General features: G+C 38.3%; 2 protein-coding genes across 4 annotated transcripts in view; one reads left to right on the plus strand and one right to left on the minus strand.

Moving 5' to 3' along the window:
• Positions 1–247: 247 nt before the first annotated feature.
• Positions 248–2,635, minus strand: MPLKIP (M-phase specific PLK1 interacting protein). The gene is made up of 2 exons (XM_024732938.1): positions 1,951–2,635; positions 248–958 (listed from the first exon to the last, which is right to left on the minus strand). Exons 1-2 carry the CDS (start codon positions 2,287–2,289, stop codon positions 758–760), a joined length of 540 nt encoding a protein of 179 aa, XP_024588706.1. The 5' UTR covers positions 2,290–2,635; the 3' UTR covers positions 248–757.
• A 90-nt stretch (positions 2,636–2,725) lies between these two features.
• The window catches only part of SUGCT (succinyl-CoA:glutarate-CoA transferase), a 735,783-nt gene continuing 711,965 nt past the window's right edge, over positions 2,726–26,543 (plus strand). For all 3 annotated transcript variants that reach the window (XR_003001522.1, XR_003001521.1, XM_024732946.1), the window contains exons 1-5: positions 2,726–2,891; positions 14,183–14,234; positions 14,930–15,003; positions 18,766–18,851; positions 19,747–19,797. Coding sequence is in view for 1 of the 3 variants with exons in the window: in XM_024732946.1 (XP_024588714.1) it covers positions 2,774–2,891; positions 14,183–14,234; positions 14,930–15,003; positions 18,766–18,851; positions 19,747–19,797 (381 nt within the window). In the remaining 2 variants the exon portion in view is untranslated. The remainder of the gene's footprint in view (positions 2,892–14,182; positions 14,235–14,929; positions 15,004–18,765; positions 18,852–19,746; positions 19,798–26,543) is intronic.

Below are 26,543 nucleotides of genomic sequence, written 5' to 3' on the forward strand. Positions count from 1 at the left end.
TCTTCCTGGGCCTCAAGAGAAAATGACTCCACAATACTGAGAGATGTGGAGTAGAGAAATTCAGATGCAGAACTCTTTAATATAGCTATGCAAGAAGTAGGTCTATCCTTGTCCTCTGCAGTTAAATGAGTATGAAGGGTATGAATATTTTTTTAAATTTAAGCTTAAGCGGGTTTCTGTAACTTTCAATCAAGTTTCAATGCATTTTTACAAAAGCATTACATAAAATATGCATGCAGAACAATGGTTATAATATGAATAGAAATCTCCTTTATTCTTTTCCTTTACCCCCTTTCCCTATGAACAAATAAAGAACTGTCTACAGGACAAAGGACAGTCTATTTCATTTTCAAAAGTAGTATGCAAAATATATACTTACGAATTCTAACTATGTGATTACAAAGCATTATTTTAATAATTCTTTGGCATATGACAAAGCACAATATAGCTAGAAAGACAAAATGTTTTATTTTGAAACATTGGAAAAACATTAAAAGACAAATGTCCATTATATAACCAAGAATGTTAAGTATTTGGAAACTGTCAATCTTCAAAAATTGGTAGGCACTTCCAGAGAGCTAAATATTGCAAATTATCCTACCATATGTCTTCTCTAACACCAAAAATACTTGATATGATGAAGGAAGACACAACTAATTATTCAAAGTCACCACGTTAGGGTTCAACTTAATTACAAGCAAAAGTTTTGTCCAAGATGTTCCTGACAAATGAAGCTTCCAGTTGAATTTCAGAAATGTTAACAAAAGTATCTTCCTTTTTTGCCTGTGAATGTTTGAGTATTGCTGTATTGTTGGCTTATATCCACTACAGATACTGGTTCTAGGCCAGCCCAAGGGTCTTCAAGCATTGAAGGCTTGAAATAACTTTCCAACTCATTAGACATTCTCTTTTCTCTACCACGCCCTGATCCAAATGGTGTAGATGTCCTTGGAGAACCCTTTAGAAAAAAAATCATCAGTTAAAAAGACATTTAGTAGAGGTAACTGGTACTTTTTCTTTAGAGGCTAGAGGGGATCACACTGCTAGTTAAAAGTTGTGTCTTGAACCCAAATATGTTCACTTGCAAAGTCCATGCTTCCTTTAATCTAGTGTTTTAAAAAAGTATTTAAACCTATTTGATATACTAATTTATTGATAGTTTTATGCCCACTGTCACTTCAAATCCTTTTGGGTTTCTAATGTAATAACTTTCCCAAACTATAAACTGGTGATGAAGTAAGAAATTACTTGTACTGTAGTCTTTCCCTCAGTATTTCCCTATTGCTTCTGGAAGCAAATTAAACTTTTTTTTTTTATTTAACCCTACAGCTTCAAAATTTCTAGAACCCTCCCATCTCATTAGCTCCACACTCAAAAGGGATGGGTTTGGTTTAGCATAAGTTGGAAAACTACCAAGCATATTTAAGATGTAAACCACAGAATCCTAGACATACCAGAAAGAAGCCTTAGAGCAGAAGCCAATGTAGTTGAAAAACTAAGGCCAAAATGAAAAAAAAAAAGAAGAAAAGAAAAAAAGGGAAAAGGTGCCATCAGTAGGAAGACGGCACTAGCCTGTAACCCTGGAGTTGAGCCCTATGCTGGGGATTCATTCGCTTTTTTTCCTCCTTGAAGACCGGGGACTCAGAATTTACTGCAACGAACTGGCCAGGCCCCTGACGAAGGAGAGGGAATTAGGGAAATCTGTGTTTGAGCGGCAGTGTACTGGCTAAAAGTAGGAGGACTATAGAAACAAAGTACAGATCTGCAACTTTTTACAGCATTCTAAAGAAAGTTATACTTAACTTCTCTGAGCCTCAGTTTATTCATCTGCGACATGGGGCTAACGATAGTATCTCACTTCATAGAGGATTCAAAATAATCCACGCAAAGGGATTATCAGTACCATGCCTGCCATACAGTAAGAGCTCGGCAAACGCTGGCTATTATTACCTGGGGGTGGGTCTGCTGCTGCCCTGGGGAGTAGCCGAATTGCTGCTGGGACCCCGCGGGGGACTTGGAGTAGTTGCCAGGGTAGCCGCCAGGGGACGGAGACCCGAACCGGCCCCCAGGGAAGCTGCCGCCGTGTCGCGGAGAGTGGCTGCTCCCGTAGGGCCTAGACCTGGGCCCGTACGGCGGCGTGTGGTGTGGACTCCCGTACCCGTCCCGCGGGGATGGCGGCCGCGCTCCGCCTCCGCCCGGGGTACCCCGGAAGCTGCTCCCGCTACCCCAACCTCCTACACCCGGGCTGGGGCAAGGAGGAGTCGGGGGTCGGAAATTCTGTCGGTGCATCTCAGAAGACGAAAACGAGGACCTCAATGGCGCGTGCTCCCGCCGGAACTGTCGAGACCAACCGTTCACAGACACTTCGTGGTCCTTCACCAAAACAGTCCTCCGCCCGCCAGCACATAGACCACATTGGTTCCGGCCTCACAAAGGTTCCTCTGGGGCGGCGGGATAAGTAGGTTATCGAATTGGGTACAGATTCAGCTGATTTAAGTGAAGGAAGGAGGAAGAAAAAGGATAAAGGAAAGGGCGAATCCCGGGCCCCAGCAATGGCCTTTGCAGTCTCGCGGGCTTTGGTTGCCACTGACTGACGTACTAGACGCCTGCCGAACGGATGGAGGCGGGCCCGGAGAGCTCGGCAGGGCCGGGCCGTTCCCACCTGGCGGGGGGCGGGGACCGAGGTGTCCGCGGGCGCCCCCAGTGGCTGCGGGTTGCGCGCGCACTTCGTTCTCCACTCACGCAGGGAAGGAGGATTTCAGAGGGGTTCGCGATGCAGGCGACCCTGGCGACGCTGGCGACGCTGGCGAGGGTCGCGGCTCTGCGGAGAACCGGCCTTCTCTCCCGCCGGGGCGGCGGGAGGGGGTTGTGGACCGGCCGCCCTCAGTCAGGTATCCTCCGAGACTCGGTCCGGGCGGCGAAAGGGACCCCAGCCCCAGCCTCCCCACTCCAGCGGCATCCTGAGGAGAGCGCCGCGCTTTCCAGAAGTATCCGCTGCCCCCGGCGCCCGCCCTTTGGCCTTTCGCGTCTCCCCTTGCCCTGGCTCCGCGGTCGCCCCGTTGTCACCCTGCCCGGCGTCCAGGCCTGGGTCCGGCCCCTGCGCGGTCCTACTGGGCGGACTCGCCTCTCTCCCTTACTCCTCCCCCCTCGTCCCCCAAGTTTAAATACCTTGAAAAATGCACCCCCAGCCACATTTCAGGAAGGGTTTCAGACTGCACTTTATTTTTTATTATGTTTTACATCTTTATTGGAGTATAATTGCTTTATAATGGTGTGTTAGTCTCTGCTTTATAACAAAGTGAATCAGCTATACATATACATATGTTCCCATAGATCTTCCCTCTTGCGTCTCCTCCCCTCCCCCCTCCCTATCCCACCCCTCCAGGCGGTCACAAAGCACCGAGCTGATCTCCCTGTGCTATGCGGCTGCACTTTAAATAACTCGGGGGCGAGGCTGTGCTCGCAGAGGCCGGACTTTACTCCCTTCCTTGCTGTTGTTAAATGCAAGTGGGTAAGCGAGTTGGTTAGGAAGCAGAGAGCCTGATTTTCAAAATTAGCAACATTTGGCTAAAGCTCTTAAAATAATGATCGTTTCACAGACTTTTGGTTAAAAAGAAAAGTGTGATCATTCAAGAATGACCCCTAATGTAAAGCCCCCCACCTTTGTACCGAATACCTGTCTCAGAATTTTATTTAGAAGATGAAATTTAGATTTACTGCAGTTTTCTAGAACTTTCTTTACACCCTCCGAATCTGGGAATGATAGTCCACTGTGAGTCTTGAAATCATCTTGTAGGAAACAGAATCTTAAAGAATTTTCAGACTCATTTAGTCATGGCCTAATGGGTAGCCTGGACCTGTGCTTTTCAGCCTGTGAACCTTCTTGCAGGTGCCATTCCTCACTGTCCATTTGACATGTTCTGTGATGTGGCAAAGCCGAAGAATGGGATGTTTTCTCAGCTTCTGTCCTTGATGAATGGAGATACACACACACTTTCCTGTGGTGGTTTGTACTGAGGGAATTCGGTTCATCAAGCTTTTCCTTTAGATACAAGTTGTAGAATCAATCAAGGCAGGATAATGCCATCAAGGCTTTGTGATGCAGTTAAGGCCCGGGGATCCCAGATTATTCACTTTATTATATGCTTTTGTCCTGGCCAAAGCTAAGCACCTTTCTGGACATTGTCTTTGGTGCTTAGCTTAATGCCTGGTAATTGAGCTGTCAGATATTTATTGAATGAATGAGTGGGTCACATCATATTGGTCAGTGATTCTCACCTATGATACCCCCTTTAATATCATCAACTAATCTACATTTTGGGGGGAGGGAGCAGAAAAATGAGGGTGGCAGGGATCAAAATTACCTTTGTTCATTTTTAAATAACTGGCAAATGTTTTGCAGAATTGAGTGAAGTACTGTAAGTTGTCATTTTACTTGCCTTACACTTCTGGAATGCTCTTTCCTATAGTGATACACTGCTATCTTCTACACATATGAACTTGCATTAGAAACGGGGGAGGTAGATTTTGACAGGTAGATTGCACATGACAGTGTGCCTGTCATCATGTTTTCAGGTATATATGAGGATTGAGGGAGAGTACATTCTTAATTATATGAAAACTCCAGATTCCCCTTGGATCACTTCTGAGAATAGGCAACTTGCCTTTTCACAGATGAGAAACTGTCCAAGAAAACTGAAGTGACTTGCTTGAATTCACATAGCAAATGGATGTGGGACCAGAACTCAGGCTTCTTGAATCCCAGGCAGTTGTCTTTTTTCCTAGGTAAAGAAATATGAATTGACACTCGGTCCGTCCTTTGAAAAATGCAATCGATAAATAAGCATGTAAAATTCTGATAGTGGTACTGCGTAGCATATTATTTTAGATATTTAAAGACTAGTAGATACAACCTTAGTATTGAACTTTTGTGAATGTAGCTAGAACCTTCCGGAGTATGAACCTGGGAATTGCAGTCTGGCTGCCTGAACTGGTGGGTCTGAGGTTCCCAGATACATACTTGTGTTGGTTATTTATATGGTGGTGAGTTCAGGGGAAGAGAGATGAAGGAAGTTTTATGTTGCATTACCTGGAAATAGAAAAGTGAATTGGGATGATGTATATGAGAGTTTGGTGGCTGCCCCGTGAACTAAGTCTGAGTCCTGTGGAGAGAAAAGAGCACTTTTGTGAGTAACACAGGTATTGTTCCCACAAAAAGAGAATTGCAGCACTCTTTAGGGAGGACCAGCATTAGAAAGCAGGATCCTCAGTAGGATAGTGCTTTTATTGAAGACACTCTTAGTGGCTAGGTGCTGTCTTCAAGTGGCATTGTACACAGAGGACATCAACAGGCAAAACGTCAAGGAACTTTCTCAGGACCCATGAGTTATATGGGGAGCCCCCAGATTAATTGGTTAACTTTGTGGTGGTGCATGTTTTATAAGTTTTACTTGTATAAGAGTACCACTAAGGAAATTTAAGTGTAAGTGAAAATGGGGCCTTGTCTATTTCTATAAGACTGAGGATCTTTATTTGGGTTACCTAAGATTTTTTGGTGTGTCTTTTTTCAGTAGATTAAACAAATTTTTTTTTTTTTTTTTTTTGTAGAGCCTTTATGAGAGCAGATGGCTTTTTGAAGGAATTGGGGTCTCATAGCTGCTCCCTCTGTCCCCTACTTTAACTACCTCCCTGAAAAGACACTTCTGGGGCACTGCTAAGGAATTCCTAGGGCTCTCCAGAAAGGGTTTGAAAGCCAATATTTTAGGTAGCTGTCAGGTATTAATGAGTGCTGCAAAAGTAAATACTTTGGTTAGTTTTACTGCTTATTACCAAGGAGTAAATATTTTCATGTTTCTGCATGGTCAGGGCTTTCTAAGCCAAGGAAACTAGAGCCTGGGTTAAAGGGCAAGCCTTGGAAGTTAAAGGATGACTGAAATGATTGTTAGAGAACTCTCAGGAAGTTTATGTTTATATTTCAAAGGGGTATAAAACTCAGAGCCTTGGAGACATTCCCAAGATTGAGATTGTAAACCCAGGGAAGTTTATCTTTCCCCCTGGAGACATTTATTTATATTCCAAAGGGTTAGAACCCAGGGATCATCCCCTTTTCTTCCGAAGAAGAATTTGCTTACATTAGGGAGATAAGCTTTCTCTGCTTTTCTTGGGGGAAGGTGGCTGCTGGGCAGCTATCCCATACAAACTAATAGATTTATAATTTTGGGGACCTATCCTGTGGTTCAATGCTTACATGTGCACGCCTAGTCCACCAGCTCTCATTATGACGCCTGTGGCATATTAGGTGTGGGAAAAATGGTGCATTTCTTGATGTAAGTAATAATAACTCTGATCTCTGCTTCAAAAACCTCATGTTTTTGAATACATATAGATATTAAAAAGTTTATATATATATATATATATATTTTTTTTTTTTTTTTCCACGCCGCACGGCCTATAGAATCTTAGTTCCCTGACCAGGGATCGAACCTGCGCCCCCCTGCGTTGGAAACACAGAGTCTTAACCACTGAACCACCAGGGAAGTCCCCCCAAAAATGTATTTTTGATGATGAAAGCACTTCTTAGGACAGAAGACTGTATTTAATAGTTTCTATGTATAGAAGTTTTTGTTCTGATTTTAGTCTATGTGCTGCTGAAGAGAGCCCTAGAAATGTTTGTACAGTCATCCCTCGGTATCTGCAGGGGATTGGTTCCAGGAACCCCCTTTGGATACCAAAAACTGAGGGTGCTCAAGTCCCTTACTATATAAAATGGTTTAGTATTTGCATATAACTACACAACCTGTGTATACCTAAAATCATCTCCATATTACTTATAATATCTGATACAATATAAATGATATGTAAATAGTTGACAGTATGGTGCAACTGCTATGTAAGTAGTTGTGGGAGGTGCAGCATATTCGAATCGTGCTTTTTGGAATTTCTTGGCATTTTTTTCTCCCAAATATTTTCGGTACACTGCTGGTTGAGTCTGCAGTTGGGGAACCCACAGATACAGAGGGCCTACTGTATGTATACTTAGAGCATAAGCTTTATCTTAATATTTCCTGAAGCCTTTCAGGTTACCTCAGTTTTCCTTATATAGGTTCTGTTGTCAGCTGTTCCATGTTGAAGACTGTCAGTCGTAGAAAAGTAAAGGCATCTCTGAGATTGATTAGCTCATTTACTGATAAGGTGAGACCTGCCTTGAATGCAGTAGACCACTTAACTGTCACTTATGTAATATTCTCATTGATAAAGCAGGTATTAGAAGTAACTTGTTTTTGCCTCTGAGAGCCAAACTACTGTTAATGATCTTCTTTTCAATTCTAAGCATGTATCCACTATCCACAGTAGTCAAGCACAGGTGAAAAGTATTATACATGTTTATTTCTTTTAGACTAATATTCTTCACCCATGTGTAATGCAAGTCTTAATGCATTAACTCACACTTATAAAAGTTTTCATTGAAAATAATAAAATTGTTGACAGAATACTTTGACATGAAGAAAAATGTAAGAGTATGATTATTCTTTTCCAGACACAAATGTTTGTTTTAAAAGGAGTAAGTAAAATTTTAATGTCGCCAGAACTGGTATCTTTGTATTTTTCCAATTGTAAAAACAATACGTACCTTTTGTAGAAAACCTGAAATGTTTAGGAAAATAGAAGGCAAGAAAAAATATTAGTCTCTTATCTAAGAAGCAAATACTTAATATATAAATAGAAAAAAATAAACCTCACATACTTTAAATTGGAAAATAAAAGCTTTTTAAAAGGGAAAACCAACTATACATGAGTGTATAATGTGGGGTTGGAAAAACATGATACCTGTACAGAAAAGAGTTAACATAGCAGGCCTCAGGCTGCTATCTTTAGAAAGACCTTCTTACAAGTGTGGCCCTTGTTTGGCATCTGGGAATTTGGCACTGGAACTGCTTCCTAATTAATAAGGGTGCCTAGATGATTTGTACAATCAGTGTGATTTATGGATTTATGGTGAGCACCTGCTATTCTTCTGGGAGTCCAGAATTTTGGTGTATGCTGAGCAGAGAGTGCCTATGTGAAAAGCCCTCAATAAAGCCTTTGGATTCTGGGTCCGTAATAGACTTCCCTGAGCAGAAACATTGCACATGTTACTGAATTTTTTTGTTGCTGGAGAAAGAAGCAACAAAAGAAGCTTGGCATGGCCCCTCATGGGAGGGAGAGAACATAAGAAGCCTGTGCATGGGTTTTTCCAGACTCTGCCCATCTTTTTCACTGACTGATTGGGTCATATATCATTTTGCTGTAATAAACCTTTAGCCATGAATACAACTATGTGCTGAGTCCTTTTAGCAACTCACTGAAGGTGCGGGTAGTATGAAGGAACTCTGAAACAATAGCAAAGGCAGAAAGTAAAAGAAATGATTTTTCGAAAGTGAAATTCCAAAACCATCCAAAAAACCAAACAGCAGGTAAAGAAAAATTACTTTTACTAATTATGACTCATAAAAGGTTAATATTCTTACTACACGAAGAATCCACACAAATCAATAAGAAAAAAGGTAAACACGCCTGTAGAAATATGGGCCAACGAGAAGAATAGATTATGTTTGAGAAGAAAAAGAGCAAGTGTTAAAAACAATGTAATTTAGAGGTCATTAAATAAATGCAAATTAAAATGGTGGTAGCATGCAAATTTTTAACTGTTAAATTTACAACAAACAAGTAAACAATATGCTCCCCAAACCAAGTGATCATATGCAGGGTTACGGAAGATGGTGGAGAACACTGTTTTCATATACTGCTGGTGCCAGTATATGTTAATACTGCCTTTCTGGTGGACAGTTTGATGAAATGTGTGAAAAGTTTGAAAGAATTTATAACATGAACATGGCTAGGTCACCTTAAGACCTTCCTCTGTCCTTGGAAGCATGCTTTTCATTCTCCTTTCTCCATCCCCCAAAACTCTAAAAGCCTTAGAGAATAGTTTTTATCTTTACTCCTTAAAGAGAAATTCCTGGGAGGGTTCTGTAGCCCTTCACAGAAAGCATCCTAAATTCCCTCTAGACATCTCCTGCTCGTCAGAATTACCCATTGGAAGCTGTTGAAAACAAATCATGGGCTTGTTTCTTTATTGGTTTTGGCCCTGCCATGCGGCATGCGGGATCTTAGTTCCCCCACCGGGGATCGAACCTGTGTCCCATGCAGTGGAAGCGCGGACTCTTAAATCACTGGACTGCCAGGGAAGTCCCGAAAACAAATCAAATCATGACATTTTTTCTCACATATGTATCCGTCCACACACTTCTTCCAGGCTGTCCCTTCCCTTCCCTTCTGTTCCTCCTCCGTTTATCTGCAGTGGGTCTGTAAAATCGGGTTCCCTACCTTTTTTGTGTCAAAAGAGGCTCATCACATTCACAGTCACACGTGCCCCACCTCCACCTTCCCACGCATCGCGTGCACACATTTTCTTCTTTGCCGTGATAATTATCATTTCCCTCAAGTACCTGTGATGGCGTTTTGCTGGTTGTCCCCTGGAAGGGATGCCTTTCCCTAGTTGGCACAAAGGTCTTGCCTTTGCTCAGTCTTCTCCGGGAGGAGAGCCACCACACCAACACGGAGAAGTTCCAGCGGCCTCTTGGGTTTGTGGGCATTCATATTTGGTAATTCATTGCTATCATTTGCTCCGTGAGTACCTGCTTCAGCCACTTCTTATCCTCTGAGTAGTTCACTTCAGGCTGGCCCTTTAAGGAGGCCTGAACACTGAAGTTTTTTTCTCTGGCTTCCTGACTTTTGGTTGTGAATCCTATAACTATAAATTGATTTATAAAGTCTATAAGTTGGTGCTGTTTTCTACCTTTCCACGTGCCGGTCTATAGCAGTGGTCTTTCTCCTAAATGACTTTTGAAAGGCAATTCATTGCATATATTAAGTTCATATTTAAAAGTTTTTATCACAAGTAGATTTTACAAGAACTAAGATGAGGGTAAGAGTTGTAATGTGTAAGGAATATGTTTTCCTTCTGCCCAGTGGGAGAAGGCTTATCATGAAAGAAGGCTTATTTTTAGGAAAAAATGTATATGAAAGTTGAAGACCTGGAAATTGATTTCTTTAAAATGATTCATTTCTTACAGAAGTCTTCACATATCTCAGTTTGAAGACTGCTGCTAACAGTGAAACAACCTACCCCTGAAATGGACTTTCCAGTTGTTGGCTTTGATGCTCTATGATCGCTTAGAGGCTACCATTTTTCCTCCTCCAATGCTTGGTTTCTTCATTGGTCAGGATAGGCTAGATGGGGTGGTGGTACAAATTAGCCTACAATCTCAGTGGCTTAATACAATAAAACATCTTTCTTGCACATATAGCTACACTATTTGAAAATTGTAGCTTCCAAGGTCACTGTGGCAGGAGTATAGAAGCCTGGAGGATTTTGTGGGATGTTTTTAAGGATCAGGGCTGGAATTAGCTTATGTTTCATTGGCCAGGCCCCCCGGCATTTGGGCCCAACCTAATTGCAAGAGAAGCTGGGAAATGTAGAAGAGCAGAGGGATTTGGGATTAGTGCTGATTTGTACTTTGGTTGTAGTTGTAGCATGCTTTACCTATCATTCAGAAACCCTTTATCTGGTCTTTTTCCACTGTTCTTCCTGTAGATTTCTCAAGTTTTCATTAAAATAGTAGCATCCAACAGTTTAAAAACCTGTTTGATTGCAAATCCCATAGTAATAGCCAAGTCCTTGCAAGAGAAGGGCAATTCTCAAGAAACTGAGTGTCAATGGAAGGTGAATTATAAATTATTATAAGTTACTATCCATCTAGCTCTTGTTCTCTGGTTGTCTCTAAATGGTGTAATTGCCTCGTAACTTTGGCATCACTTCCACAGTACCTTTTTACAACTCAAAATTTTTAGGTTCCGTGGAATGTTTTCCAGTGGATTCTAATTTTCCAAGTACTCTAAACTCCTAAAATTACCTGCCAAATTATACTATTAGGAACAGAGCTTCTTTCAAGACTTTTAACCTGTGCTAGAAAGAAAATATCCTGCTAACTGTTCTAAATAAAGCTTTGAAGAGATATCCATCTACTGTCTCACTCCTAAGTTCTGGTAGTTAAGTTCTCTGTAAAATATCAAATTAAGAAATCATTTCGGTGTATATCACATGTTGTATTTCATAGTGGTATTCGATCAGTTTGTTTTATGACGACTTTTTTTTTTTTTTCAATGTCTCAGTAGTTGACTAGTACAGTGGGGGAGGGATGCCATGATGTCTGTCATACAGATGAGCCACTTGTGTGGGCATCTGTCAATTATATCTACTCTGGTGCTGCTGAAGTTTCTTTGTGTCATGGAAACCTTAGGGCCAAATACCAGGGGAGTTCCTAGAAGCAGCTCTGGCAAGCATAGATTTGATGGCAACTTCATTATAGTTATACTGCTTTGCATGGTTACTCAGCTGTGATCATCATAATAGCTTTCCATCCTAGAGGCCAAATAAGTTAGAGCAATATACAAGCTGCTCAATATATCTTAACAAATTACGTTATAATAGATGCTCTTTTCAACTGTTCTTTTCCCCCCGTAATCAGCCTATTCTGGTCTTTCACAAACAGGCAAAATATGGCTATAGATATCTTTTTTAAAGTATAGAGTATTGAGAATCATATATGTTATTTTCTGTTCTTTGAAATAATCATGAGTCATGTGTTTTTCTCTTGTTTTCAAATCTGGATTATCTACTTTAATAGGTATTGTGACTGTATAATACAATGATGAGGATGATGATAACAATTGTTGATTTTTAGTGAGCATTTACCATGTTCCAGGAAGTGTACTATGCACTTTACATATAACATTTCATTTAATCCTTGCAAACTCTATGATATAGGTGTTTCAAATGAGGAAACTGAAGCTCAGAGAAGTGAAGTTACCTTGGTCAAGGTCACTAGGGTAGTAAGTAGTGAAGCAGAGAATTAAATTCAGTCAGTCTCCAGGGTTTATGCTCTTAACTGTTTAAAACTCATTAATTGATTTTGACTTAAATGTGCTCTAGAAGTCCTTTCTGGTTATCTTCTCAGATAATAAAAGTAAAATTCTATTGCCTGATGTTAAATTAATTCATTTGAAAAGTTTTGTGTCATTAAACAACATTTATTATGGTTGTGAGTTGATATTGGTAGAGAAATACAGACTTCTCTTTATAGATTTATAATGAAATGAGATTTATGGGTTGAAGAGACCTCTAAATATATTTCCTGCATCATTTGAAATAAAAGAAGGGCCCCAAAAGAGATGAGTACATAAGACCAGTAGTTTTGGAGTCTTATGTAACATAAAGAATTACTTACTTGTGCATTCATTCCTAATGTTGTCAAAATATCTTCTCACATTTGAGGTCTTTTTCTATGTTTTATTTTCTCTAAAATATCTTGTTTTCTCTCTCATTTTGTTCTTTATGTTTTCACTTTTTCATTTTCTTTTTTTGCTGATTATACACTTAATCACAATTAAGCAAAATTACAGAAATAAATAACTTAGCTAGTGAAAGTTCTCCATAAATTCTTACCCCAGGATTTAACCACCAGTAGAATTTTATGAATGCTCCTAGAAACACCAACATGTATTATTAATGTTATTATGTATCTTTACAAATATAGGATCATATTATACATTCTGTTCTACAACTTGATTTATTTTTTAACTTAGGAATATATCTTGGTGAACTTTACATGTCAGGGTATGTAAATGTCTCATTTTTCTTAACATCGGTACGGTATTTTTTTATATGGATGTGCAGGTGCTTATTTAACATTTCACCTGTTGGTGGATTTTTGCACTGTTTTGAATATTTTGCTTCAGTATTAAAAACAGTGAGGCAGGGGAAGGGGTAGTTAGGGAGTTTGGGGTTGACATGTACACACTGTAATATTTAAAGTGGGTAACCAACAAGGACCTACTGTATAGCACAGGGAACTCTGCTCAATATTATGTAACAACCTAAATGGGAAAAGAATATGAAAAAGAATAGATACATGTATATGTGTAACTTAGTCACTTTGCTGTACACCTGAAACTATCACAACATTGTTAATCAACTATACTCCAATATAAGATAAACAGTTAAAAAAAATAAAAGCAGTGAGGCAATTCACAATCGAAGATGTATGAATGGCCTATTATTACATGAAAAGATTTTCAACAGCATTAGTCAACAGGGAAATTCCAGTTAAAACCACAGAGAAACATCATATACCCATTAGAATGGCTAACCTTTAAAAGATGAGCAATACCTAGTGTTGAGAGGATGTGGAGTTTCTAGAACGCACGCTGTAGTACAAACACTGTGGAAGTCTGTTTGGCAGTTTCTTAGAAAGTTAAGCATAAACTTACCATATTACCCAGCCATTCCACTAGGTATTTACTCAAGAGAAATGAAAACATGTCCGCACACGGACTTGTACACAAATGTTCATAGTAGCTTGATCCACTGTAACCTAAAACTGGAACCAACCCAGTGTCCATCAACAGCTGAATGGATAAACAAATGTGGTATATCCATAGAGTAGGATACTACTCATAAAAATGCAACAACATGGGTGAGTCTCAGTATCATAATGCTGAATGAAAGAAGCCAGACAGGGTACATAGTGTATGATTTCATTTATATAAAATTCTAGGAAATGCAAACTAAAATGACAGAAAGCAGATCAATGGTTGCCTGAGGTTGGGGATGGAGGGAGAGGTAGTTTGCAAAGGGCAGGAGAAAACTTTCAGGTAATGGAAAGTTCTGTTTCTCAATTCTGGGTTTGGACAAATGTGTAATGACATGTATCCATCATTACAGTATCATACAGGGTATTTTCAGTGTCCTAAAAACCCTCTGTGCTCAGCCTATACACCCCCTCCCCCCATTTTAAAATTTTTCATTAGTTTGTCCCACTTTTAAATTTTTCATTAGACAAACTATCTTAAGTGTAGCTTTGGACTTTATTAAATCGGGAATAATCTGGTATTGGAAGCTTTAATTTTTACAGATTGATTTAGTTGGACTGGGTCAAGGTTTCTGTGTTATATATAAAGCAGAAATGTGAAGGAAAATTTATTTATTTGGTAGTAATAGATATTACTAAGAATATGAAGAATTCTGCATTATTCCTTCCGACAATTAGTAATCAACTTAAGTATTTTCTGTCTTTGCCAGATACTGACAATATGAAGCCGTTGGAGGGTGTAAGAATTCTGGATCTAACAAGGTTTGCATTGGTTTATCTGTGTTTTGGTGATTGAGTTTTCCCCCTTCTTTAAAAAGGCATTTATTTCTTGGATTATAAGAAGGTGTTTATAAGCTTATCATTGAAATTTTGGAAAGAAAAACCAAGAAAATTTCCTGTAATTTCATCATTCTATGAGACAATTAGTATAATACTTACACATTTCTTTCCAATCTGCATATTATATGTATTATATATAACTTTTGAAAATAAAAATTGGAACCATATTGAACTTACAGGTTTATCCACATTTTAAACATAATGTTATATTTTGAGTATTTTCTCATGTCATTCGAAATTCAACAAAAAATATAAGATATTTTATTATAGTATATAGTTGTCACATAATTACCTAGTCATCCTTCAGTGTTTTTATATTATAAATGAGACTTCCTTGTACAATAATCTTTGCCTCAGGAAATCTTTCAGTTTCTTCCTTAAGATAGAATTCTGAAAGTAGAATTACTGTATCAAAGGGAATATACTTTTTAAAGCTCTTGATACATATGGCCAAATCACTTTTTTGAACAGTTTTAACAATTTTTTTTTTTTTAGTTTTAACAATTTTAATTCTTACATTATATGAGCTTGTCTGTGTTGATGGAGTATTAAGAAAAGAATTAATATAAAAATCTTAAAGATGGTAATGAATTTATCTATCATTGTTAACATTGTAGAGTACTGGCGGGACCTTTTGCTACTATGAATTTAGGAGATCTTGGAGCAGAAGTTATAAAAGTGGAAAGACCAGGTAAAACTACTTCTCTCTTTAAAACATAGAAACAAGCTAATAAATATTTTTAATAGTTCTTTAAATGTCCATGTACCTGTATGTGGGATGAGGAGAGAATTGAAATGAAGCGATTATTTTCCCTTCTCCTTTATTTTCCTCTGAACCTATACTAATATTAGATCTCTTTCTACTCTTTATACGTGCCAAGGGCTAAGGCCTAAGCCAGATCCTTCACATGCACCTGGAAGCCTCTGGTAGAAACTGATGTGCAACACGTAAATAATGATGATGCTAACAACGGTTAGTGCCAGGCACAATTCTGAGCACTTTGCCTATATTAATTTATTCAGTCTTTACAACAGCCTGTGAGCTGTTATTATTCCTAGATTATAAATAAGAAGACAGAGACACAGAGAAGTCAAGGGATTTGTCCACGGTCACACAGTTAGTAAGGAATATCCAGACACTCAGCTCTGATCCTGGCCCTTCTGAGCCCCACACAAGCCTTGCTGCTGAGACTGAGGTTAGAGTGGGCCTGGCCACCTTCCCTCACTGGGGGATGAAGGGAAGGCAAGAAATTAGCATTATTATTTATTCTTCAAGATCTGTTGCTTATGGATCTGGAACAGAATTCCCAAATTAGTGAAAATGGTCTAGCCTTGAATAGTGTGCATGTATCTATAAGACCCATAAGAAACTAGTTTATAATTACATCAACATATTAATTTACCATAAGTGATTAAACGCTATAAAGTAGAACGCATGATCTAGAAGATTCAACTTTCTGCTACATAGATCTTCTTAAGAGGCCAAAGCAGTTAGCAGAAGATTCTCTGATCAGCATGGGGAATGTTATATATTTTATATTTATCTGGCCCTGTGCTTGTCAGGCTCCAGGTGATAGAAGAGCCTGGTGAATCCTGCTTTCCAGAGATAATGCTTCATTTATCCAGTCAGTGATATTTATCACTTTTGGTCATTGCTGGATACATGCTGAATAATGTTTACTTTCTAGCTGAACATCTTTTGTTTTCTTTTACAGGTACCACAAAACTTCTAATTTTCACATTGCTATCCAGTTTTAATGCCACATACTTTCTAATTTCAAGCATTGGGTCTTCCATTTCTAGATAGAATAGCCAATATGATTTCTGTTGCTATTTCATTTGATCATTAGGTTAAATATTTGTACAGTTGGCCCTTCGTATCCACGGGTTCTGCATTTATGGATTTAGCCAGCCACAGATTGGGTACTTTTATGATCTGCGATTGGTTGAATCTGCGGATGCTGTACTGGTGGATATGGAGGGCCAATTATGGGACTTGAACATCTGCCAATTTTGGTGTCCTCAGCGTGTGCTGGAAGCAGTCCCTCATGAATACTGAGGGAATGACTTTATTTTTATTAATTTTAGAAATCACTAATCCCTGTTTGCTTAGTCCTGTTTCTCCTTTGTACTTTTTCATTTCTACACTGGGGGACCCTTTCCTTAGTCTAGGCCTTTATTATGTCCCATAGCCATACACTAGGCATCAAGCTTTGTTCCTAGCAGATGTTCATTGCTCTTTTTCTTACTAATTGGTCTCTCTCCTTTAACCCTTTTGCTCAGTATGTTTTAATGTTCATATTATATATTTTGTTTTTTCGAGATAGTTATTCAACAGATATGAAGAAAAGTCCCTTAGCAGTATTTTCACATTTCAGTCTCTTTTAGTGTCCACTTCCTCAGTTCTTAAATTAAATTTCATTGTAGTTTTCTGACTTGGGACTAGATTATTCTTATTTGAGTAATCAAAGAGCGTATCAAGCTTAAGTATATTTTTTTCTTCTCTTTTTAGAGTCTTTCGGTGGGTGTAAACGCTATGCCTGCAGGGCCAGGCAGGTAACCTAAATGAATGAAGTGGGCTGGGCAGCCAGTGTTGCTGCTGTTATTCCAGGGTTGTCACCAGGAGGCAGGCATACCTGGGCAGGGATGTTGGTCTTTGTTCACTGCTGTGTCTGCTCTGCAGAGAGCAGTGTTTGTGACATAGTAGGCACCCAATAACTATTTGCTGAATGGATGAATGTGTTGAAATATCATATAAGAAAGGCAGTCTGGATTTTTATATACTATCTCTAGATTTTGAAATCATGGCAGATATTTAAAAACTTTAAGTTGTGTGTGGGTCAAATAAAACATGTCTCTCAAATTGCCAGTTTTACCAGTTTGTGACCTTTAACCCTTATTTCATTTCATGGGCCGTCAGCACATATCCTATCCTTCCGCGTCTCTTAAACCCAGGTTATACACCAGGACCAGGTGGGGCAGGAAAGCTATGTAGGCCTCCAGTTTAGATTTCTGACATTATTTCCACCCAAGAGATGAATGTAAACATTTAAAATAAGCTCTCTACTTTTAGCCTTATCTTGACATTGCTCTCTTAAAAACAAATTTTTTTTTTTAATTTAATGTATTGAGACCTTCAAAAAAATGGAAGTGGCTGGACTCTCTCCAGCCTCTGGGAGGTCCTATCTGATCTTGAAGATCCAGATTCACACATACATTTTTCCGTGAAGCCTATAACCGGTTTATTACTAGGAGATTGTCTTTGTGGACTCTTGTAGTTTATTTTTTCCCCTGACGTTTTGAGCATGCTGTTCAGTTTGATACTTACTATTTATTGCTTTGTGTTGTTTATCAGTTCATCCCCAGTTAGAACTAATGCTTCTTTTCTCCTCTGTCCTGTGTTCTCGCTTTCTCTTGTGAGGTTTTTAGTTTTTTGTTTTTAGTAAAGGAGTCTATTCTTTAGCTTCTGTTTTGTTTTCTAAAAGGCTGTGTCTGTTTTTCTTTATCAGTTTCAGTGGATAAAGTCTAATGGGCTAATAAATTAATTATATCATTTAAATGAGATTAGAATTTAAACTTTAACCCATATTCACAAATTCTCTCTTATTGGGGGCTAGTAATACTTAGGTAGTGATTAGTTTCTAATATCAATATTTAATCAGAACTTATAAAAATCTTAATTTAAGTGATACTAATTTGTGCCTATTAATTGTTGATTCACTTTCTGAGCTCCATCTACATTGTTTGCTTTTTGTGCAAAGAAAACTTTTTTTCTGTAACTCGATAGTGTTATCTTTGAATCAAACACAAGTACTTTTCAGAATCATTTGAAGTAGATGTTTAGAATAAAATACCCTATTTTTGATGTTTTTAAACTTTTACTTTGAAGCAAGACCTAGACTACTAAAATTTTATTCTAAATAGCATCTTAAATTATTGACATTTGCTATTCAGTAGCTTATTTTGCTTTTTCTGATTTATTGCTACAGAATTTAAAAACTAGATTTATTTATCATTGTTTTATACCTAGCCTCAGATACCACTTTATCATAAAGACTTACTTATCATTATCCTGATTTAAATTGTATTTAACAAAAATATTTTGTAGACCCCACATTTTGTTTGCACATTTAATGCTAAAAACACTGAAAGAGCTGACTTGTTTGTTGAAGTAGGCGAGTAATTTTTTTCCCCCTCAGACTTGCCATTTATTAAATCTAAAGACTGCCAGTAGGATATTCCCTTCTGGTTTCTGACTTTCAGGGATGGATTTTAGTGAAAGAAGCTATGGGAGGATTTAGTGATTTACATAAACAGGTAAAGAGTTTGGGCAGTTCTAACAAGGTCCCAAGGCCACTTTAGGTTGCTAATTCCGCTTACATATGAGTAAGCCTGTTGATTTGAAATGTCTCATGATGTTTCAAGGTTAAATAGTTCATACTATTGTTTTCAGGAGCTGGTGATGATACACGAACTTGGGGTCCACCTTTTGTGGGGACAGAAAGTACTTATTTTCTCAGTGTTAACCGAAATAAAAAAGTAAGAATATTATCCCCTTTTTGCTTTCTTTGTGTAATTCTCTCTTTTTTTTTAAAAAAAGTAATTTATTTATTTTTGGCTGCCTTGGGTCTTCGTTGCTGCACACGGGCTTTCTCTAGTTGCGGTGAGCGGGGGCTACTCTTCGTTGCAGTGCGCGGGCTTCTCATTGCGGTGGCTTCTCTTGTTGCGGAGCACGGGCTCTAGGCGCACGGGCTCAGTAGTTGTGACTCAGGGGCTTAGTTGCTCCACGGCATGTGGGATCTTCCCGGACCAGGGCTTGAACCCGTGTCCCCTGCATTGGCAGGCAGATTGTTAACCACTGCGCCACCAGGGAAGCCCTGTGTAATTCTCTTGTAATAACAAAACTTTTGATATCATTGTGGCTTGTTTATTTCTGTGCCTTTTTGTAGATATTTTGTAATATTCCCAATAAGGTGAAATTTTATTTTATTTTATTCATTCACCAGTTACCAAGTAGAAATAGTAGAGCTTTTTATTAATTTTCCTTCTCTACTAACTTAAAACATTTTTTGAGAATTTATAATTTTTTTTTTTTTTTTTTCCGGTACTTGAAAACCAAATGGTTTTTAATGGAAATAATTTTATTAAACTGAGGAATCACTTGATTTGTTACATTTGTTATTCTTTTGGAGATTGCTAATTGCCTACATTTGGTATTATTATTTGAAAAATTTTTACTGTAATCCTTACTATCATCCTAACATATCCGAATTGAAAATAAAATCAGTAGAAATTATTTAAATGTTTCTTCGTGAGGAAAATGCATTTACTTTAAGAGGAAAAATCTGTAATATGAATGGCTCTCTTATTGAACTGTCAGCAATAAGAAAAATTTTTAAGATACTATTTTAATATATATATTTTTAATTTTTAGAGTATAGCTGTTAATATCAAGGATCCAAAAGGGGTGAAAATCATCAAAGAGGTACAGTATGCTCTATAGAAGGCATCTTGTCACCTGGGTTGTAATTAGGGATTTGAATATGAGTAAAAATATTTTAAAACATTATTTCATTGGCAATCTGAAATTTTGCTGTAAGTGCCATTTGAGTTTAACTTCGTTTTTATACTAAGTATAATTTGCTTTATAATTTCTGGTGTATTGTGTTTAACATTTCTCCATCGTGTCAGAGTGTTCAGTTATGGCACTAGTGTCCATTGACCGAGTGCCTGCCCTGCATCAGATCTTAGGCCTGGGTACTTTATTCGTATTATCTTCTCAAATCTTCAGAATTTTCCTTGTAAATGAAGTATTATATCCTCATTTTCACAAGAGGTGAAATGAGTCTCAAGGGGCTTGAGTGATTGTCTAAAGATCACATAGCTAGTAAAGGGAGGAGCTGAAGTTTGAACCCTAGGTCTACATCACTGTAGAGCCCAAGGTTTTTCTAACACCTATTCAGATGGCTGATGTGTGCAGACCTGATCTTGGCATCTTTCCTTGAGGGGCCAGCACAATGGTTAGGGGAATACCCCAGTGTTCTACTGCTGGGATTCAAATTCTGCCTTCTTTACTTACTAGCCATGTGACTTCAGGCAGGTTACTTAACTTCTTTATGCCTCAGTTCCCTTATTAGCAAAATGGGGACAGTAATAATACCTACTTCTTAGGGTTGTTAGAATTGAGTTAATATTGTGTAAAATGTGAAGAAGGGTGCCTGCCATAGTCAGAGTCAGCACTCATTCAGAATTAACTATTATTATTGTTCCTGGTGCACATGAAGGTGGATTCATCATGTGAGATAAAACTTGTTTGCCATTCTTGTTAAAGTTTGAAGTCTAGGGCTTCCCTGGTGGCGCTGTGGTTAAGAATATGCCTGCCAAGGCAGGGGACACAGGTTCGAGCCCTGGCCCAGGAGGATCCCACATGCCGCGGAGCCGCTGGGACCGTGCGCCACAACTACTGAGCCTGCACTTAGAGCCTGTGCTCCGCAGCAGGGGAGGCCACTGCCATGAGAGGCCCGTGCCCCCACTCACTGCAACTGGAAAGAGCCCGTGCGCAGTGGCGAAGACCCAACACAGCCATAAATAAATTAATTAATTAAATTAAAAAAAAAAAAGTTTGAAGTCAAATGTAATGGATGTAAATCTTGATTAGAGAACCAAATCCCCAAATTTGTTTTATATCAAAGTATCAATTTTAGCTTCATTGCTCTGATGCTTCTTTCCTTATCATCTGGCTGATTGAAAAATAACGTCTTCTAATTATTAAGATCAGAATCAGTGATCATCCGCTCTGGTTCTGTTGGATCAATCGAACAAATTTAGAATTTTAGTAGATATATGTTGAACCCAAAGCTTGATAATTGTCCTGATCTCACTGTCCTGTTTTCCTACATCTTTTCTATAGCATAACTTCGTTTTGTTTGCTTGTTTGTATTTTATTTTTCAGTTGCAACTTAATATGATTTTTCTAAATTGTTCTCTGTTACTATTGCCTTGCCTTTTTTTTTTTTTAAATAAATTTATTTATTTTATTTTTTCATTTTTGGCTGCATTGGGTCTTCATTTCTGCGTCCAGGCTTTCTCTAGTTGCGGCAGGCAGGGGCTACTCTTCGTTGCGGTGTGGGGGCTTCTCACTGCAGTGGCTTCTCTTGTTGCGGAGCACCAGATCTAGGCACGCAGGCTTCAGTAGTTGTGGCGCACGGGCTTAGCTGCTCCGCGGCATGTGGGATCTTCCCAGACCAGGGCTCGAACACGTGTCCCCTGCACTGGCAGGCAGATTCTCAACCACTGTGCCACGAAGGAAGCCCACCCTGCCTTGTTTGTCTATGGCAGCGACCCTCATCTTGGACTCAACTCCCATTGTCTTCATTCTCAGGCCCTTCTTTTTTTTTTTTTTTTACATCTTTATTGGAGTATAATTGCTTTACAATGGTGTGTTAGTTTCTGCTTTATAACAAAGTGAATCAGTTATACATATACATATGTTCCCATATCTCTTCCCTCTTGCGGCTCCCTCCCTCCCACCCTCCCTATCCCATCCCTCCAGGTGGTCACAAAGCACCGAGTTGATCTCCCTGTGCTATGCGGCTGCTTCCCACTAGCTATCTATTTTACATTCGGTAGTGTATATATGTCCATGCCACTCTCTCGCTTTGTCACAGCTTACCCTTCCTCCTCCCCATATCCTCAAGTCCATTCTCTAGTAGGTCTGTGTCTTTATTCCTGTCTCACCCCTAGGTTCTTCATGACATTTTTTTTTTCTTAAATTCCATATGTGTATGTTAGTATACGGTATTTGTCTTTCTCTTTCTGACTTACTTCACTCTGTATGACAGACTCTAGGTCCATCCACCTCATTACAAATAGCTCAATTTCATTTCTTTCTATGGCTGAGTAATATTCCATTGTATATATGTGCCACATCTTCTTTATCCATTCATCCATGGCTGGACACTTAGGTTGTTTCCATCTCCTGGCTATTGTAAATAGAGCTGCAGTGAACATTGTGGTACATGACTCTTTTTGGATTATGGTTTTCTCAGGGTGACGCCCAGGAGTGTCAGGCCCTTCTTTTTATCTCTTCAGTAGTTGTTATGATGATGATGATGATGATGGTGATGATGATGAATCATCTAGGAGATTGTGCTTAATTCTTCTCTTTCTGGTTTATGTTTCTCAGTTCCACCTTCAGTGTTCACAGTTCCTGCTTATTTGCTTCCATTTCAGAACATTTTGATATTTTATCCTGAATAGTGAAGGTTTTAGATTTGATTTAACAAATACTTTACAAGTTCATTAGGGTTTTTCAGTGGGGCAGTGTTAGGTGGAATTCATAACTCTTGCTCCTAAGACATCAGTGTACATTGGAGTATTTTAGGCCTACATGTATAATTCTAACCAAAAGAAATGAATTTGCTGGGACATCTTTCTCACTCTCTTTGGATCCTGCTTGTGTCCTCCACCAGATTGTAACAATTTTAAATTGTTTCATTGTGGGCATGGTTTCTCTTCATGTCTGATAATGATAAAGTACATTTCAACTCATATTAAACTTTAATAGATTGTCTGCAGTCATTTTGCATATCTTTTGCTTTCAGCTAGTTATACAGTTCATAAGTTATATATCTTACTGCCTAGAGGAAAAGTTATTTTTTGCCTAGTCTTTTTATTCTTTCTGGCATGGATTTCTCTTTTGGTCTTAAAAGTAGCAAAACAACCTTTGTATTCAGAACTTGGTGGGTATGATTGCTAATATAATGAGTCTAGTTTATAGATACAGTTCCAGAGTATTATACAAAGCAGTCAGCTGGATACATGGGAGCTCCAAAAAGTATGACTCCTTTGTCAACCAGGCTAACCAAAAATAGGTTGTGTAGAAAAGAAAGCTCTGCTTCGAAAAGTCTATGTATTTTCATGGCAATATGATTTGATAACTTCCTAACACGTCATCTATATTTCAAATAATTCTCTATGTTAATTAGTTGACAGTGACAGTATCCATATTGTGGGTGTGAATCATGGCCAATAGAGCAGTGTCATGGGTTTTATTTTCCTCCAACATCTTATTATGAAAAATTCAAACATACAGAAAAATAGAAAGAGTAGTGTAATGAACTCTTATTTACCCTATGCCTAGATGCAACAGTTTTAAGATTTTGCTGTATTTGTTTATTTACATATGAATACATGTGGTATGTGTGTGTCTGATTTTGAACTATTTGAAAGTAAGTGAAAGATATGAAACTTTGTCCTTAAATCCTTCAGGAGACATCTCCTGGGGGGTATAGCTCAGAGGGAGGAGCATTTGCAGAATACATCTAAGAGTAAGGACGTTCTTTGACATACATTTAAAAATTATTTTATGATTTTTTTTTTTACTGATAAATGTGGTTAAATTCTTATCGTCACTTCCCCTCTATTTCTGATCTTGCTCATCCAGTCTGTTCCTAAATTTTTTTTTCCCAGAAGAAAAGAAAAAGATGATGAGTTCTCTAACATGCAAAATTGTGCTTGTTTCTTATTGTGGGTAAGATTCTAGAATAGATTATTAGGTGATCTGTGAGCGCCAAGATGAGGAAGAGGTGATCACCAGCAAAACTGGGAACAATTCTTTCTTCCCCCCTCACTTTATTTCCTAGTAGATCCTTGTATCAGGGAAATGCGATAAATGTTTGGTCTCCACTGAAGCAGTTGACTTGTATATTACTTGTAGATAGTGTGGAGATCCATGTAACTCAGGGAGGTTTGTGATGTCTCTGATTTCAGCACTGCACTGCTTAGAATTTTAACGAATGTGTTAGTTAACGCTTTAGGGAACATACGTGATCTTGAAATGGGTAAATATCCCTAAAGAGAGAGGGAGGGAGAATATGTTGGATGGCAGACTAAGAATCAGTATCTAGTAAATAGATAGTATGTGTTTATTTAAAATAAATATTTATAAAATGGAGCAAAGAATAACTTCTGTGCTATACACTTTTCTAGGGATATTTTATCAGTAAGTATCATAATGCATACATATTGAGTTCTTGGGTAATAATAAAAAGCTACTGGGCATCTTTATCAGTGGAAGTCTTTAGCTTCTAAATTTAACTTTTCCATATTTTTCTTATAACTTCGGAGAGTTATACTACATGGTACTCTGAGCACACCTCTTTTTAGCTTAAATTTTTTTCTGTTGTTATACAAGTAGTATCTGCTCATGGACAAAAAGATTAATATTTTAGTGTATCATATCAAATCTCTTTATGTCCTTGTATACTCATTTTTTCCAATAAACATGAGATAACACCATGTATATTGTTTTTTAATGTTTTCTGTTTATACATTCTGAATACTTTTCTATTAATATAACTTATTCATTATATTTATTTTCTTGTCTTATTGAAACAGTGAATTTGTTTGTGATCCATCTGAATACTTTATGTGAATTGAAATGTGATTTATGATGGTATAGAAATCTAAAAATACAAATACCCTATATAGTTAAAAGTTTTAAAATTGTGATATAATATATATAACATAAAATGTCATTTTAACCATTTTTACTGTACAGTTCAGTAGCATTAATGACATTCATAATTGTGTGCAACCATCACTGCTGTGTATTTCCTTTATGTTTAATCATTCCAAACAAACTCTGTATCCATTAACCAATAATTCTCCACTTCCTTCTCCCCTCAGCCTCTGATAACCTCTAATTTACTTTCTGTCTTTATGAATTTGCCTATTCTAGGTATTTCATATAAGTGAAATCATATAATATTTGTACTTTTGTGTCCAGTTAATTTTACTTAGCATAATGTTTTCAAGGTTCATCCATGTTGTAGCATGTATCAGAACTTTGCTCCTTTTTATGGCTGAATAATATTCTACTTTACTGGATGGATTTATTTGTCTGTTGATGGATACTTGGGTTGTTTCCATCTTTTGGCTATTGTGAATAATGCTGCTATGAACATTTGGATACAAGTACCTGTTCAAGTCCCTGCTTTCAATTATTTTGGGTATATACCTAGGATTGGCATCTCTGAGTCATATCTTAACTGTGTTTAACTTTTTGAGGAACCCACACAGAGTTTTGACATTAAAAATAATTTATCAAATGTCATTTGCATAAGGTACTATACTGTGCACCATGCAGAATACGCATCAGAGAGATGACTGGTATAAGAATCTAGATGTGTTTGACACAGCTTGTTTTCTTTAGTGCCTGCAGGAGTGCTGTGTAAGTAGCAGACAGAAGCTCAGAAAAATATGTGGAATAAATTACAATGTAACTGTAGCTTTGTGTTTTATTTATACTAACACCCATTCTCCCTCCACATTTTCCAAGCGAGGCTTGGTAGAACCATTAACAAAAAATAAACACATCTCTACTTGGGCTGTCCCTGGGGCATACTGCATAGAGTTGCCCATGTGAGAAGCAGCTCGAATGTTAATTGACACCTGAAATTTGGAAAGGATGCCTGTATGGCTTAAGATTTGGGGTGCATACTTGAAAACCTTTCTCTCTCTCTGTCCTGTATCTTAATGTATGTATCATTCCTCTTCTGACAGGTGGTCACCTGGGCCCCTGGTACCTGTTTCAGGAGCTCTGGAGGATAACAGCTTATTTCCCTGAGATGCCTCCTAAGATCTCCTCCCCCTAAATTTTGTTAAGTCAAACACACTCCAAATTTGGTGACACAATAACAAACAGGCATTCAATTTATTGACGTTTCCTTCTAAAGTTTATGTAAATTCAGTTATTTTCCATCTAGAGCAGAGGTTAGCAGACTGTGTGGGCCAAATCAAGTTTGTTTTTGCACAGCCCATGGTGAATTTTACAGTTTTAAAGATTGTTAAAGAAAAATAAAGAACATGTGACAGGGAATGTATGTGGCCTAAAAAGGCTAAAATATTTACTTTTTGACATTTTATGAAAAAAGTTTGCCCACCCTTGGTCCAGAGTCTTATTCTATTACATTAGTTTGATGTGTGAGAGTATATCTTTGTCAACATGGCAATTAAAAAATTATTGAATTGGGCCTCCCTGGTGGCGCAAGTGGTTGAGAGTCCGCCTGCTGATGCAGGGGACACGGGTTTGTGCCCCGGTCTGGGAAGATCCCACATGCCGTGGAGCGGCTAGGCCCGTGAGCCGTGGCTGCTGAGCCTGTGCGTCCGGAGCCTGTGCTTCACAATGGGAGAGGCCACAACAGTGAGAGGCCCACGTACCGCAAAAAA

This window comes from Neophocaena asiaeorientalis, unplaced genomic scaffold (genome assembly GCF_003031525.2).
Source record: "Neophocaena asiaeorientalis asiaeorientalis breed wild unplaced genomic scaffold, Neophocaena_asiaeorientalis_V1.1 scaffold56, whole genome shotgun sequence".
NCBI classification, from domain to species: Eukaryota; Metazoa; Chordata; class Mammalia; order Artiodactyla; family Phocoenidae; genus Neophocaena; species Neophocaena asiaeorientalis.